Source organism: Triticum urartu, chromosome 7A (assembly GCF_056163025.1).
Source record: "Triticum urartu cultivar PI428250 chromosome 7A, HENAU_Tu73, whole genome shotgun sequence".
Taxonomy (NCBI): domain Eukaryota; kingdom Viridiplantae; phylum Streptophyta; class Magnoliopsida; order Poales; family Poaceae; genus Triticum; species Triticum urartu.
In genome coordinates, this window is record NC_141879.1 from 711069015 (window position 1) to 711084285 (window position 15271).

General features: G+C 45.3%; 2 protein-coding genes across 2 annotated transcripts; one reads left to right on the forward strand and one right to left on the reverse strand.

The window, feature by feature from the left end:
- Positions 1-3467: 3467 nt before the first annotated feature.
- LOC125523737 (Transmembrane amino acid transporter family protein) lies at positions 3468-6000 on the forward strand. The gene has a single exon (XM_048688798.2). The coding sequence runs from the start codon at positions 3620-3622 to the stop codon at positions 5672-5674; it is 2055 nt and encodes a 684-aa protein (XP_048544755.2). The 5' UTR covers positions 3468-3619; the 3' UTR covers positions 5675-6000.
- Positions 6001-7082: 1082 nt separating this feature from the next.
- Positions 7083-14892, reverse strand: LOC125523736 (transducin family protein / WD-40 repeat family protein). Its single transcript, XM_048688797.2, has 19 exons — positions 14609-14892; positions 14188-14215; positions 13995-14095; positions 13254-13457; positions 12923-13166; positions 12200-12375; positions 11733-11815; positions 11579-11651; positions 11265-11330; positions 11138-11180; positions 10729-10868; positions 10344-10556; positions 10178-10262; positions 9803-10097; positions 8814-9072; positions 8195-8408; positions 7833-8050; positions 7603-7758; positions 7083-7389 (listed from the first exon to the last, which is right to left on the reverse strand). Exons 1-18 carry the CDS (start codon positions 14735-14737, stop codon positions 7609-7611), a joined length of 2721 nt encoding a protein of 906 aa, XP_048544754.1. The 5' UTR covers positions 14738-14892; the 3' UTR covers positions 7083-7389; positions 7603-7608.
- Between the last annotated feature and the right edge of the window lie 379 nt (positions 14893-15271).

Consider the following 15271-nt stretch of genomic DNA (forward strand, 5'->3'; position numbering starts at 1 on the left):
CTGGGGATGATGCGGGGGCGAGGCCTTCCTCCATCGCGCCTGTAAGGTGCGGCCATGGCAGAGTCTCGCAGGGGAGCCCCGGGCTTTCCTCCGGTGGCCTTTGGGGAGGACACGGTGCTTCCCCGTCGACGGCTTACCCCAGGGTTCTGGGACACTACGATGGGTTTGCTCCTCCTTGCGATGGAGCAGCGAGACGCAGCGTCAAACGAGGCGGGCTTGGTAGCGGCAGGGACGTCCTGGTGGATCAGCTCCAGGCGTCTTGATGCCATGGATCTGGATCTCTAGATCCTTTGGTTGAAGCCATGGAGACCTGGATCCTTGTGACGAAGCGGTTTGCGAATGGGCTGCTAGGTGGACAAGCCGGCCCGGATCAAGGTGGGCGAGTAGGACTGCCGAAGGGCTCTCGCAGCTGACAGAGCCATCGACGACAATGCCCGTGGGCATCGTAACCTTGTTGAAGGCGTCGACGACATAGTTCGTGATCCCGCCCAAATCACTCCAAGGGCAAACCCTAGATTTGTTCCGGGTAGGACGTTGGCAACGCCTAGCATCATTCTCCCCCTTGGGGACAATGTGTGAGAGTTGGACCTAGCTTATGGGACCAGTGGCAAATGGTGGTGCTCGAGGAGGTGGAGCAGTGCTCGGCAGCGTTTACGCCTGGCCTGGCAAGGATCATGTGGATCTCGGTCCTGAAGATGGGTCAATAATTCGATGGTGGTGGTGGCTTCTGGAGTGTGTGCATGTGGTGCGCTTAGGGTCTATTGGACCGGATGTGTACACCCCATACGTCATGCAGGTGGCTCGATGATGACTCGGATCTAGTTGGTGGGGCGTTGTGATGGCATTCTTTATTGTCGAGTTTGTAGGTGTGGTATGGTGACTCTGGGTTGTTTGAGGTATGTTTTTGCTAGACCTTTATTGAATAATTTAATAAAGATAGTTGTGTGCATCTTTTGATGTAGAGGCGGCCGGTTCAATCTCCTTTTTTCAAAAAAAGACAACTTCAGTCAAATCATTGTAGTTTTCATCAAACTTTTGTTCACAGAACCTCGTTAGAGGGCCAGGAGCTCTAGCATTGCATTTTAGAAGAAGAGAGTTAATCTAACAGAGTGACCCGGTTTACGAGGAAAACCAAATCGAAAACCACACAAGCAACGAAGCCTCACCGACCACATGACCCAAGGCTACAATCGCAACAAACACACACACGCCCGACTACGGAGCCACCGCTCTGACATCTCCCTCTCGCACGCGAGCCACAACGCCACACGACTCAGACACCTTGTATCCCTTGCTACACGAGACGACCATCCGCAGACCATGAACATTGTGCCAGACATCCGGGGCCACCGTTCCGACTTCCAGCCAGACCGATCCCTCAGATCATGTCGACCGAGCCAACGAACTCGCTACCCCCGCAGCACCAGGTCGCCGCCCATGCCAAGCAAAGCAGCGGACCTACCCCATAGGGCCGTCATTCCATGGCCATCCGAGGCCCCCGCCTCGGCATACATCCACCGTCCAGAGCTGCCGCTCTGACATCCACTACCTCGGCCCCATTCTCCATTCCCGGAGATAATTTGCTCGGCGGTGCCATCCTCATTCCCCACAATATCGACCAGCTTGAGCATGGTCCTCAATCTAAGTCACAACCATCTCAGTGCCTGTACCCTCTTCAGGCATCGGCTCTTTACTTTTACTTAAAGGTCCTTGATCTTTCCTACAATGACATGTTCGGTCTGGAACCCCCCTCGCTCGAAGGTTTGTAGAGCTTTTCAATGTTGGTGCTCGATCTCCTACAATCATTTCTGGGGACCCCTCCCAAAGTTTCCATTGTCCATGGCGGTCCATTCAAACGGGAAATCCCGATCTTACTATGGGAGATCATGATCTTAAAATATTGACGAGGGTTGAAAGATGATGACAGTCATTGTGAATCGGCTATATAGTCGCAATAGCTTCATCTGTAGTATGCTTCGCCATTGCTTTCTACTGGAATGGGATCAGAAAATGGGTGTTTTGCAAGTCCAAGGAGCAATAGCTGACTACTTGGGTAATACTCAAGGCCAATCCATGTAATACATGGGATAATATATCTTCTGCTAGGATATAGCAATGTTAATGCTTTGTTGTTGTTGTTGTTGTTGTTGTTGTTGAGGATATATCAATGTTGGTGCAAAATAAGGTTATTTTGTTCATAATGAAATACCAACCAGTTATTTTACTGGTTCTTGCAATTGCAACTTAATTAAGTGTGTTCTTCTACACAACATCAGCTAGACTGTACTTTTTATAATTGAGTAAAGGAGATATTCAGGCAAATGTTTATAGAAGATTATGCAGCGATCTTGTGAGGCTGTGCTTGTACACAACTTTTATTCACATGGTAGAGAGATTCCCCTGAAGTGAAGAATCATCTTGTGAGCAACGGTGGTACTAGTTGCCTCTGACCATTCTCTTGACAGCTTCACCTTTGGATGCAAAAGCCCAAAAACATTGCATGTGGTCCAGAACTTAGATAATATAATATATAGTGGAGTAAATCTCGAAAAGCTATACCCATGTTACTCCCTCCGTTTTAAAATAGATAACTCAACTTTATACTAAACTTAGTATAAAGTTGGATTATCTATTTTAAAACGAAGAAAGTACATAGTGATGAAGAAAGGCCAGGGTGGGTTGCAACCTTCACTCAACCTAGCCAAACAAGGCGAAATGATTAATACTTCTTCCGACCATAGTTACGAAGGGTATACCCCTTCCGACCATAATATAGGACTTTTTTGCAAGCTAACACATCATCGTTACACTATTTATTATTTTCAATTGTTTTGAAAGGGAACTTGGAAGCTTCGAGGGGCGCTTGGTCAACCAGAAATCGTTCAATGACTCTGATCAGCATAGTTTATTTCCTGGTCAGATCATATGTGTACAGTACGTGTAGACTACTTCGCCTCCGCTACCTCGTCCACTAGCACGTACGCGTAGCTCTTGACGTCCTGTTGATAGGTAGCCCAGGAATTGTTTTTCCTAAAATCAACTTGTGGTTGGATTGTTAGAAGGACTGTGGTATCTCAGCCATCAAGATTCTGGTGCTCGCATTTATTTCTGGATTTATTTCAAGATTTCCGACGATGCGCGTAAATCTATGGATGATATGCCAGCTCAGTCTTTCGGAGATGCTCATAAAGGTAGAGTGTGCGTGTGTGCGTTTATATGAGTGAGTGTATGCGCGTGTATATGAGCGCTTATGTCTGTATTGATGTTTAAAAAAAATTATTTTTCCTACAGTCAATAAACAAATTAAAGTGCTCTCTGCGACAGTATACCACCGTACATGAAGGACAACATTAAATTCTTCTACGCGGAAGTTCTATGCCGTTCGTGGGTGTCTTTTCCTTCTTGAAGATGTAGGTTCCTCTTCGTGGAGGGGGAAGATGGCGTCTTCGGTCGATGCCGATGGTGATGGCGCCCATGGTCGGTGGTGTCGCTCCCCTTCTTAGGCGTCGTCAAGGTGTGTCGGCATCTCCCTCCCTCGTATTGGTGCTTGGTTGTTGTTTTCGGGTGAAAGGCTAGATGTGCTCGGCCGGCGCTTCCCACGTGCCTTCCCGAGAAGAGAATGCCTCTACGTCTACGGTCTACCCTCCTACCCGCGTGCTACAGTAGCGGCACACGGGCCTACTGCCCCCACCTGCCAGTGAGGTCGAATCCGCACGTGGTTGGTGCGCCCAACTTTACGAGTAGGAATGAACGTAAATTGCCTGGCAAACTCTTTCCTTCCCTGAAGAAAGGGGAGAAGAAGAGGGCTCAGATCTCTTCCCTCCAATCCATCCATCAACCCACCCCCAGCGATCCGTCTACCTCGCCAGGATCCTCGTCGACGTCGATCCCTGCTCCGGAAGAGCACGCGGGTCTTCTCCGCCCCGCTTCTTCCCCCGCCCAGCCAAATCTCGCCGGGAAGAACCGAGATTTGCCCCGGCGGCGGCGGGCGGCATTCGCCAATGCGGGCCTGTTTCCCGTGAGGCATCTCCGGCTGGGACGGCGGGGGTCGGGATCTTCCTTCCGATCGTGCGCGGTCCGGTGTTCCTGGAGGAGCGCTAGATTGGGCGTGAATCTCCATTTTCCCCCTAATCTCGGCGTCGGCGGACGGAAGGATTTCTTTGCCGCCGCCTTCCAATCCGTCGATCCGCCTCGGGCGGGCGCGCCGGCGACCATGGTGAACTCCAACTACTCCGCGCTACCGCTGACCTCCACGGCCATCGAGCTGCAGTCCGCCCAGCCGCCTCCGCCGCCCAAATCTGGTGCCTCCGCCAAGCTCACCAAGCAGGACTCGTTCCTCGGCGAGGTCGAGGACGACGATGCCGCCACCCCCGGCGAGCACGACGAGCTACCGCTCATCGGCGACGACGGCCCGGCGGGTCCCCCTGAAGGCTCGGGCGTCTCCGGCGCGGTGTTCAACCTCGCGACCTCCATCATCGGGGCGGGCATCATGGCGCTGCCGGCGACCATGAAGGTCCTCGGCGTGGCCGTCGGCCTCGTCTCCATCCTCGTCATGGGGGTGCTCTCGGAGGTCACCATCGAGCTGCTCGTCCGGTTCGCGGTGCGCTGCCGCGCGCTCTCCTACGGGGAGCTCGTGCACCGGGCCCTCGGCCGCCCCGCCAGCGTCGTCGCGCAGCTCTGCATCGTCGTCAACAACGCCGGCATCCTCGTCGTCTACCTCATCATCATCGGGGACGTCATGTCCGGGTCCCTCAAGCACATGGGCGTCATGGACCAGCTCGTCGGCCACGGCGAGTGGGACAACCGCAGGCTGCTCATCCTGTTTGTCCTTGTGGTGTTCCTCGCCCCGCTGTGCGCGCTCGAGAAGATTGACTCGCTGAGCCTGTCGTCTGCCGCGTCGGTCGGGCTCGCCGTTGTTTTTGTGGCCGTCTCGTGCATGATCGCGGCGGTGAAGCTAGTTGAGGGCAAGCTCGCCGCGCCGAGGATGGGGCCTGATTTCAGCTCGAAGGCGGCAATTCTGGACCTGCTGGTGGTGATACCCATCATGACCAACGCCTACATCTGCCATTTCAATGTGCAGCCCATCTACAACGAGCTCAAGGAGAAGACGCCTCAGAACATGTACAATATCAGCCGGATCTCCACCGTGCTCTGCGTAGTCGTGTACGCCCTGACCGCCATCTCCGGGTACCTCCTGTTCGGCGACGACACCGAGTCCGATGTCCTCACCAACTTCGACAAGGACCTTGGGATCAAGTTCAGCACGGTGCTCAACTACATTGTGAGGATCGGGTACATCGTCCACCTGGTCCTCGTCTTCCCGGTGGTCCACTTCTCGCTGAGGCAGACGGTGGACTCGCTGGTCTTCGGTGAGCTCGCGCCCCACAGCAGGAAGAGGATGCTCTCCCTGACGGTGGTGCTGCTGGCCCTCATCTACCTCGGCTCGACCATGATACCCAACATCTGGATGGCCTTCAAGTTCACCGGCGCGACGACGGGGCTGGCATTGGGTTTCATGTTCCCGGCCCTCGTGGCGCTGAGGCTGGACAAGGAAGGGGAGTGCCTGGGCCGCGGAGAGAGGCTCCTGTCGGTCGGAATGCTGGGGCTGGCCATCGTCGTCAGCGTCGTCGGGGTTGTCGGAAACGTGTACAGCCTGAGGAGCAAGTCTGAGTGAGTGATGGATCATCAAGAAGAGCTATATTTGTAGGGCTTATTATACACAGGCTGAATTACCACTGCCAGAATACACTAGTTAGCAGGTACACCAGTTCCAGCTGAGCTGCTGAGCAAAGCTCATACTACACATTTTGTTCACCTACAGGCTAAAGAGTTGTTTCATGGGTGCTGGCTGATATGTTGTTGGTGGGCATTCTTGTACTTTTGGACCAGATTCTTTGATGTATTTTTTGTTCTTCTGCTTATTCTTAGATAGATACATATACATGTGTATCCTGGGTCTACTTTCTGATCGAGGCAGCGAACCAACCCTGGTTTTTTCTACTGAGGTTGTTGTGTGCCTATGGTATGATGAAAGCCGCATTCAGAAAATCTACCTTATTACTGAATTTTTGCATTCAGAAAACCTATCTCTGTGCATTATATGATGAATGTTGTTCAGAGAATGTATCTTTGTCATTCTCATCTGACTCTGGATATTCTTGCAGTATTTTTTTATGACAATCTATATCCTCACTGAAACAACTATACAGACAGATTTGAGAAAAAGTTTACTCTGATGCATATTGTTTATGTGGTTCAGCTATTTACACATCATTTCTCCAAGTGGGGACTGGAATTAAAGTTTTCTAATTTGAGAACCTTTGCACCAGATTCTTTGATGTACTTTTTGCTACTTGTTCTTGTTAGATATGTATGCATGTCTATCATGTGTCTACTTTCTGATCGAGGCAGCTAATCAACCCGGGTTTTGTACCGAGGTTAATTGTCTGCCTATGATATGATGAGAGCTGCACTCATAAATTCTACTCCTTACCTTGTTAATTTTGTGGCCCTGAAAATACATCTATGTCCATTATGATGAATGTTGAGTTCAGAGAATGCAATCTTTCTCATTCTCATCTGCTGGAGCTTGTCATTTCAACTCTGGGTATTCTATCTTTCTTTTTAGAATAACAGGGATGGCTACCCGGCTCCATTGCAAGAAAGATGCCTGCATAGTCAGGTACAGCACACAAACAGTTCCTCCAGCTTACAACCAATGTTCAAAAGGAAAAGCAGAAAAAAGAACAACTGCAAGATGAAGACTATCCTGGAACACCCTCCAGCCAGATAATATAGCACATAACTCATCAAACTACCAGATAACATAGCTTCAAGTGTGGACACTAGGCTATTCTTGCAGCATTTTTTCATGTACTTGTAGATATCATTTTCCAGCATCCAATAGTCATCATTCTACAAGCGGTAGTAGTTGGGACCTTAATCCTAGGCTTGGAATCCGTTCGTTTTTCAGGACTTCTCAATCTCGAAATAGATCTTATTATAAACAAAAGGGTGATAAGTTCTTCGATAGCGCACGCGAAAGTGGACTTAAGGGATTTTAGAAGTCAAAACACCGAAGATGAACACGGAGGGCTATCACTAAAGTAAAATGCTGGATAAACACTTGGGGATGTTTCGCCTAACTGGCACTTGCGACATTCCCAAATATTTCTCGCTGAACAGTGCTCATACATCTGTATGTTACAAAAGAATACAGGAACAAAACTGTTACATCATCATCAGGAGCACAATCTGTGGTCATCTCTGTTAACAACACCGTATATATGCCTTGCAGCTTTTACCACGACGACGAGACGGTGAGGTACAGCAGAATGGTACAACAGCCACATGGACTCCCAAGTATGCATTGATTTCAGAAATCGGGACCTGTGGACCACAAGGAAATAGGATTTTTAGTCATTTGTAAGAGTTCAGAAGAAGCTGCAGGAAAACAAGTCATTTTCTACAGCAATATAGTGTATTGAAAAATCTCAACTAGGTGATGACAATGTTAGCGAATCGAGGTACAAAATATTTTCTAGCTCCAACTAAGTCTAGTAGAACACTAGTTCATTTGGCAAACGGATGAAAAGAAATTACCTGCAACTAAAACTGCGAGTTGCTGAGGAATGTGACCATGCATCGCGAGCTTTGAAACATTTTGTCGATCTTCTGCCAGACCTTGCTCTGGACGTCTAGAAGTTTCCTCACTTTCTCCTGTAGCGTCGAGTGGCGCCGTATTGTTTCACCATGTATCTGGTTCCAAGGAAGATGAAATATACTTTAAGCACCAACTCAATGGGTTTAAGATGGAAAATACTATCACATACCTTCAGAAACAATTTCAGAACAGCTTGAACAAACTCGAAGTTGTTCCTGCAGGAAAGCTCATGAATGAAGTAGTCCAGCAGCAATGAAATGGAATGGAGCTCGGGTCTTGGTTCCTCAGACTCTTCCACCTCGTCGTCATCTATTATCTGTAGCATCCGTAGTTCCATATCTAAGGATGACGGAGATAGGCCTTTTAGGTAGTCGGTGAACGCTGAATCTGCAAAACAGATTCCAAGGTCAGTGCTTACTATGACGAAGATTGCAGCTTCTTCATATAGTCTCATCAATAGACAGTGAGAACCAAAATATCTGATGTTTATTTACGCGTTTTGCTTGACTGAAGATACTAATAAATACTTACAGCTCTCAAGTTCTCCACAGGATTGTAACAACCGACTGAAGTGGGAGGAGAGATCGGCCATCTTTTTATGACCTATGTCCTCAGTAGTGCTGCCGTCTGTTTCTTTACTGGAAGGAGGCTCAAACAATATCTCCCCTGAAAGGGATGGAACTGAGGGCAAGAAAAATGGCGCCTGCTCAGGTTTCTTAGGTGGCTCGATCGGTTTGTTTCGAACCTAAAGACACAGAAATGTGACGATGAGCACTTCCAAGTCTAGTCGGGCTTACGCACAAAACAAAAATATTACTTAAATAAGTTCTTCCTTCAGACACAAATAAGTGTCCATTAGGACATTTACAGCCATCAAGTGATAGCAATGATCAGCACTTCCTACTGTAGTATTATATTTGTCAAACTTATAAATTTACAATATTACCAAGCATTTTTTAATAGAAACTTCATGCTTGAAATGTTCATCAAAATATTGTCAGCCACAGTTAAAGTAGTTCTTCTACACATGCTACTATATACACCGCCTAATTCTCTAACTCAAGGAACTTGCATAGTTATTGCAAGGTAACAGGATTCGTTACTTTGCAGCGGAAATTTTCAGGATCAAAACGGAGACAAAATACATTACCTTTATAATGTCAAGATTTGTCAAGCTTTGCCATTGACTCCTTGGGAGTAATGAGAGTGTGATCATATCTGGTATTTGATGATCCATTATGACAAAAGGTTTAATATTAGATTGATTTGAATCTTGTGATTTTTTAATGGGTTCTTCCTCCTCAGATCTTTCGGCTGACGAAACAGTTGGCAAAAGCACGTTCCGGACATGTTTACCACTTGCATAGCTATCAACATTTGTCAAAGGTGAGAACAAAGCTTGATTAACCCTGTCAAAATTATTAAGAGAAGTATGAGCTTTATATATGAGCTAAATAATAAATTGCAGAACAACAATAAATTACGTATGTTTGTTATCCATAATGGCAGAAGATTATGAAGTAGAAATATCTTGAGTTGCCTCTGCTTGCATTCAACTCTTTGCTTTTAGGAACATTCAACTTCATGGAAAGCAAAACTGTAAATGTGTATCCTTAAATTGACCTTATGAGGTATCCTGAGAAACTGTCCTCTGTGCATGAACAACATAAGGGCCACAATGAACATGTCGGAAAAGTTTACGTTTTTCAGAAGCTGTTCCATGTGGCAACCAGTCAGCAGCAACTCATAACTTAAACTATAAAACTACTTATATTGTCAATAGTCTTAAGCTCTATCATAGTTTTATCAACGGAGTGGAAATGAACATTTCAATAAAAAAAAGCATTGTCCAGTGAACTCATCTTTTTTAGATTGTGGGGGTAGTTGGTTGCTTGCATGCGTTTTTTTAGATTGTGGGGGTGGTTGGTTGGTTGCATGCGACGGTATGGAATTTGAGTTCATTATGTACATTGGTACAATGTGGACTGAAAGTGGTATTTATTTGCCTAAATGAGATGTGCCATGATTAGCACAAACTACACCAGCTTGGAAACTCATCTTATGATATTTTCCTGAAATATGAAGCTACCAAAGGTATGCAAATGCACAGGGTGAGAACAGGAAACAATGAAAGCCTACCAAAGATACACGCCATTTTGATCAACATGGGTGGTTGCCAGCACATCCATATTAGGAGACATAGAGACGGATGTTATAGATACATCAACGCGCATCGCATCTATCTGTCTTGCTAAACTGATATCCCATATTCTGAGCGTCCCATCCATACTAGACGAAATGAGCCATTTCCCATCCTCACTGAAACACAGATCAGTGATACGATCTGTATGTCCTTCAAATCTACGGACCATTTTCATTGATACTGTATCAAACAATACAAGCACCATATCATCTGCTACAGTAGCAAAAAGACCTGCCATAAAACAGCAACAAAAAAACTGTTAATCATCCATGTCATCCTACAAGGGAATAACAAAACATGTTGAATATTACCATTTGCCCGGTGATATGCAATCTTAGTTACAGATTTACCAACATTGAATTTGGATTTTAGCTTGCAACTCTTAAAATCCCAGACCTGCAGGAGACAAGTCAATATCTGAGTAATGCAATCACAGTTTAAATAAATTGCAGCTGAAGTGCAACAGCGTCATCAAACCTTAATATCCCCACGGTATCCAGCACTAATCAGAGATCCATTTGTTGCATCACAGGCTAATCCAACAACTTCACCTTCATGTGCACATTGCAATGACAGAGAGCCATCAATGTAACTACCACGACTAATCCCAGATTGAAGGTTAAATTTTTCGATCCAACCACCTTCAGTGCCCAAGATAGTAAAATTACCACATGCACTTATAGTACAAGCCTGACAAAAAAGAAAAGGAATTTCTTAAAGAAGAGGTAGGGAGATACTTCTATCATTTAACAGCTGAGTCTTGTTAGTCCCAAGAAAGCTTGTTTTGATTAGCCCATGGTGAGAATTCAATACATTCTTGTAGTATACGGTCAAACATTCAGATTACAAAAACAAGCATTACCTTAATCAGTGACTCAGTCTCTGACGATGGTGTAAGAATATGTTCGCCTATAACAAAGTTCTGAAGACGCCATACATATGCCTTTGAAGTATCCGTGTGGCATGTAACAACATTACACCAATCACGTGCACGTATCTCAGCTGAACAGCAGTTGATTCCATTGGTAAATAAGCAATTTTATCTAAAAAAGATAACAGTTTCTGGTTTCTTTTCAACACTAGCAAAGGTGCACAGAATACTGGTAAGTGGTTTATTATGTGTTAACATGGAAATAGGTATGCCCTTTGCACCAAGTATAAATAGTAAAGATTGAAGGTTATCATGGTTTACTACTTTAGAAGAAATTACACAGATAGAAAAGCAGAAGAACATGATATGAACTTTAATATTGCAAGGACCGGAGAATTACCACAATCAAATGCAATAACTGGTTTTAGCTTTATCTCTTCCTCCTGCAGAGAAGAAGAAAATGTCAAAATCTCAACAAGGAAATGATGAAACGGAAGGCGATAAAGGAATAGTAACAAAAAATTCACCTTTACTCTAAGCTTTTTCGCTCTTTTTGCCACATGCCGCTGAGAAAGCTCTCTGCTTTGTTGATCCTGTCAAAAAAAGTGTTACTTCAATAGGATTAAAAAAACAGCAAACATAAACTCATTTTGCTCGAAAAGGAAAAAACAACCTGAGAAGAAGACAAACATGCAGGAATTCAGGTTAAAGACGAGTGTGCGGCGTGAAGTGGACACTCTTACTTCAATAGCATTTTGAGATGACAAAAAAGTGCAGGAAATGATAACAGGTGTGCCAGTGTGCAGCTGTAAAAATTAATGTTACAAAGGTTATGAATTACCTGAACAACTGAGAAGAGACGGAAGGCACGGTCTTGACCAGCGGATAAGATGAATTTTCCATTGCCATAGAATCTAACAACAAAATAGGCTGACTCACTAAAACACAAGCGAAACAAAAGTACAGACGCAACAAACTTGGAGGGCATTAGTTACCTTATGCACCGAGGTGGAGCGCTATGTCCACTTCGAAATCGTAACAGACGAGCATCTCCTTCATTATTATCAAATATCCACATCTGGCATGCAGTATATTAGATTACTAAGTTTCAAATGTAAAACCGAAATTAAGGTGTTGTGGCTAATTTAATCTCATTGTCAAAGCAAAGTATTCTCACACCAGTATTGATTTTGTTTTTCTTGGCTGATTTTGTTACTTATTAACCGGCCGCAAAGCTCGATTCTAGGAGGAACCTTATATGCTCCCGCCAAATAAGGCAATGTGGTATAAATAGAAAAAAGGGAGATGGTGTTCTATGTAACAGGCTAAGCGGTCAGGCAACATGCAGCAGCTTTTGACCTTCATATGTCACAGCTCAAGAGCTAATAAGATACAAAGGTTTTGTCCCTCACTACCAAATTACCAATAATGTGAAAAAAGAAGACAAGAAAACAGCACTTACTTTTATTGAATTATCAGCTGCTGAGCTCATCAAAATAGGTTCATTGGCAAAGAAATGAAGTGATACAATAGAACCATCATGGGCCTCCCTAATCACAGAGTGCAGCCTTCTCTTCTCAAGATTCCAAATGCTAATAACACCCGAGGAACCTCCAGATGCTAGAAGGGGTTGCCCATCTGGCAGACAAAGTAAATTTGAGAAAATAGCACTTAAGCTTGACATGTAGAAGCGTGAAAATGTGTATTATTAAAATAAAACAATGCACCTCCTTATTTCAAACAGGGAGAGTCAAAGCTATATATAACCATGAAAAACACCTTGGTGGCAGTAATGTATCTACTGACTGGTCATAAAATTTAGCTCTGTATCCGTATTTCCACAATAAACTACACAGGCTCTAGAATTTTATTCAAGCATACCAAATATCATCGTTATTTAGTTTGAACTAGTACGCAAATCAGTAAAGGTTTCATTGACAAGTCAAATCTCCAAAAACTCATATAAAGAAAATTCATAAAGCCAAAAAGAATGTGTCAGCTACATTTTCTGAACTGGATCTCCGAATTAACGAATTTGCATCATAAATACGATATAATCATAATCACAAACCAAACTTGAGGACTTGAATAAACCAGGATTTGTTTGGGAATTTCATTACTGTCACAGGATGAGCAAACGTGAATTATAGAAGGTTGTACTGTATATCGTGTCAGACAAAATCACCTGTTCGAAATGACAGGGCAGTTACATCACCCCGAATTTCATGGTTGAAAGACATCAACTCTTCATCATATCGTATATTGTGAACATGAATAGATCCATCGGCGCAACCGACTGCAACCATATCCAGAGCAGGTGAAGAAACACAACAACGTACTGATGAATCCCAACCCTTAAAATCATATACTTTTTTCTTTGTGCTGATATTCCACAGCTGCAAGGGTCCTTCTTCACTACCAATAATGACCTGATGTACCAATGATAAACAGACTTGTCAACAAACACAAAATTCAGAAAGCAAACTATCTCCAAAGAAATCAATAATTGCAGGCACCTTATTTAGGTAAGTATCCGGATGCATAATGCAGGTTGGAGTAAACTTGTCTCCCAGTGATATGTTTCCAACAGGCTCACTGCTTGGTTTAGCTCCTCTGAAGGCCCAGATAAATAAATCACCTTTAATATCTGCACTGAGAATGTATTCTCCAAACAGGTACAGCATGTTGACCTTTTCTTCATGTTTAGTAAAGGTAACCACCTGATTTTTGAAGAGAAAACGTAAACATGAAGGCCGCAATACTTCAATAGTAGTTGATGGACATGATATAGTGGGGTCTGGATAAAGAGCAGATACTTTGCTCCTGGGTGCATTTGGTCCCAGGGTTTCTTTTTCAAACAAGAATTTGCAAATTTGCAGAAGCATGAAAAAGTTATATATGTAGATCGTGGTACGATTGATGTGTCCACTTGCAAAAAATGTACATTCGTGTGCTGTAAAAACAAGGAAGAGGAGCTAATATAGAAACTAAAAGTGCCCACAATTTATCTTTGTTTGTATAACCACACAATCAAACATGTTGTTTCGCAGAACATTACAAGTGCACCTATTATTCCACAATCAACATCTGGTTTCACAAGAGATCTACAAGTACATCTGAGACAACGGCATTTTCTGGTCAGGAACGCAATTTTGGAAGTCTGGAATAAGTAGCCAATAATCATTTCATTCACCAGGCACCACACACTTAGGGTTGATACACTAATTCAGCTATCCTAAACACAGCAATTCCCTTACCAGATCGGTCCGTTTGAAAACCGCGATGTCGCTTCCGTATGCAGCAAATGTGTATTCCTTGAAGGATGCCAGAGCGCGGATCTTCTTGGGCAGTTGAGGTCCTTAAATGGCAAAGAAAGTTCACGCACCATGAGCGGGAGAGGGAAAAAAAACACTGAACATAAGAAACCGAGATACTGAATAGCAGGCTCACCGGCAAGGACCAAAGTGAGCTTGGCACACTGCAAAACAAAAAGAGAAAACGGCGTGATTAATCATACCACAAAATGGAAGTCGGCTGCATCAGAGTTACTCCTATATGTAAAGCCGTCGGAAACAACAGAAGACAGACAGGTGCAGTAAGACAGGTTTATATGAAGACAAAGCTCGACCGTAGGCGCAAGTCACATTAAGCCCGGTGTGGCGAGCAACCAGCAGGAATTCAGCGCTGAAATCCGCATGAGCCCCAAATGGAAGCTAATAACATCGCTGCCTCTAGTATACCAACCCTAAATACTGACGGAGAAGCGAGCAGTAGGCTCCTGCGAGCTCCCTGGCTATGACACTAGTCCAGTACGGTGGGCGGGGCGAGGGAGACGAGAGGGCGGGTTGGTGGAGGCGGCGGGTTTGCTTACGTTGTAGACGTGGAAGGCCTTGCCGACGCTGACGGTGACGAAGGTCTCGGTGCCGAGGCGCTGCAGGGAGAAGGGCACGCCGCCGGTGGTGATGTACCCGATCGCGCGGAACGGCTCGAAGATCCCCATCCCTCCCCCGGCCGCGGCGGACGTCTATGGCTTCTCTGGTCTGGAGCGGGGCGGGAGGATGCGCCGGCGGCGAGGGTTTTAGAGGGGGTTTGGGGCGGCGGCGCGAGGAGGAAGGGGGAGCAAAGGGTGAGGGAGGCCGCGGTAGGTCAGTCAGTTTGGGTGGTTTTGTTTGGGCCATGTGGTGGGTTGGTTGGGTGACTTGGGTCCAGCTTCCCTTCCCCCGGTCCGGTCCATCGGTGTTTTGGGCCAGACCCGACTGTATACAAGTATCGCAACAAGTTCTTGTGCTTTTTCTCCTAAAAAGAAGTCTTCTGTTTTTTCTCCTAAAATAAGTTCTTCTGCTTAAAAAAAACATTTTTATGATCTAACACACACACCCTCCCTCACACATGATGAGTTTATTTTTGGCCAAGATGTATCTCGTTCATGGAAAGCAATACCCATCCGCTAGCACTACCCTCTTTCTCTCCGGCTGCACCAATACTACCCGGCTATACCAAGTTGCACACTTCCAAAGGGATTTAGCCCAGCTAT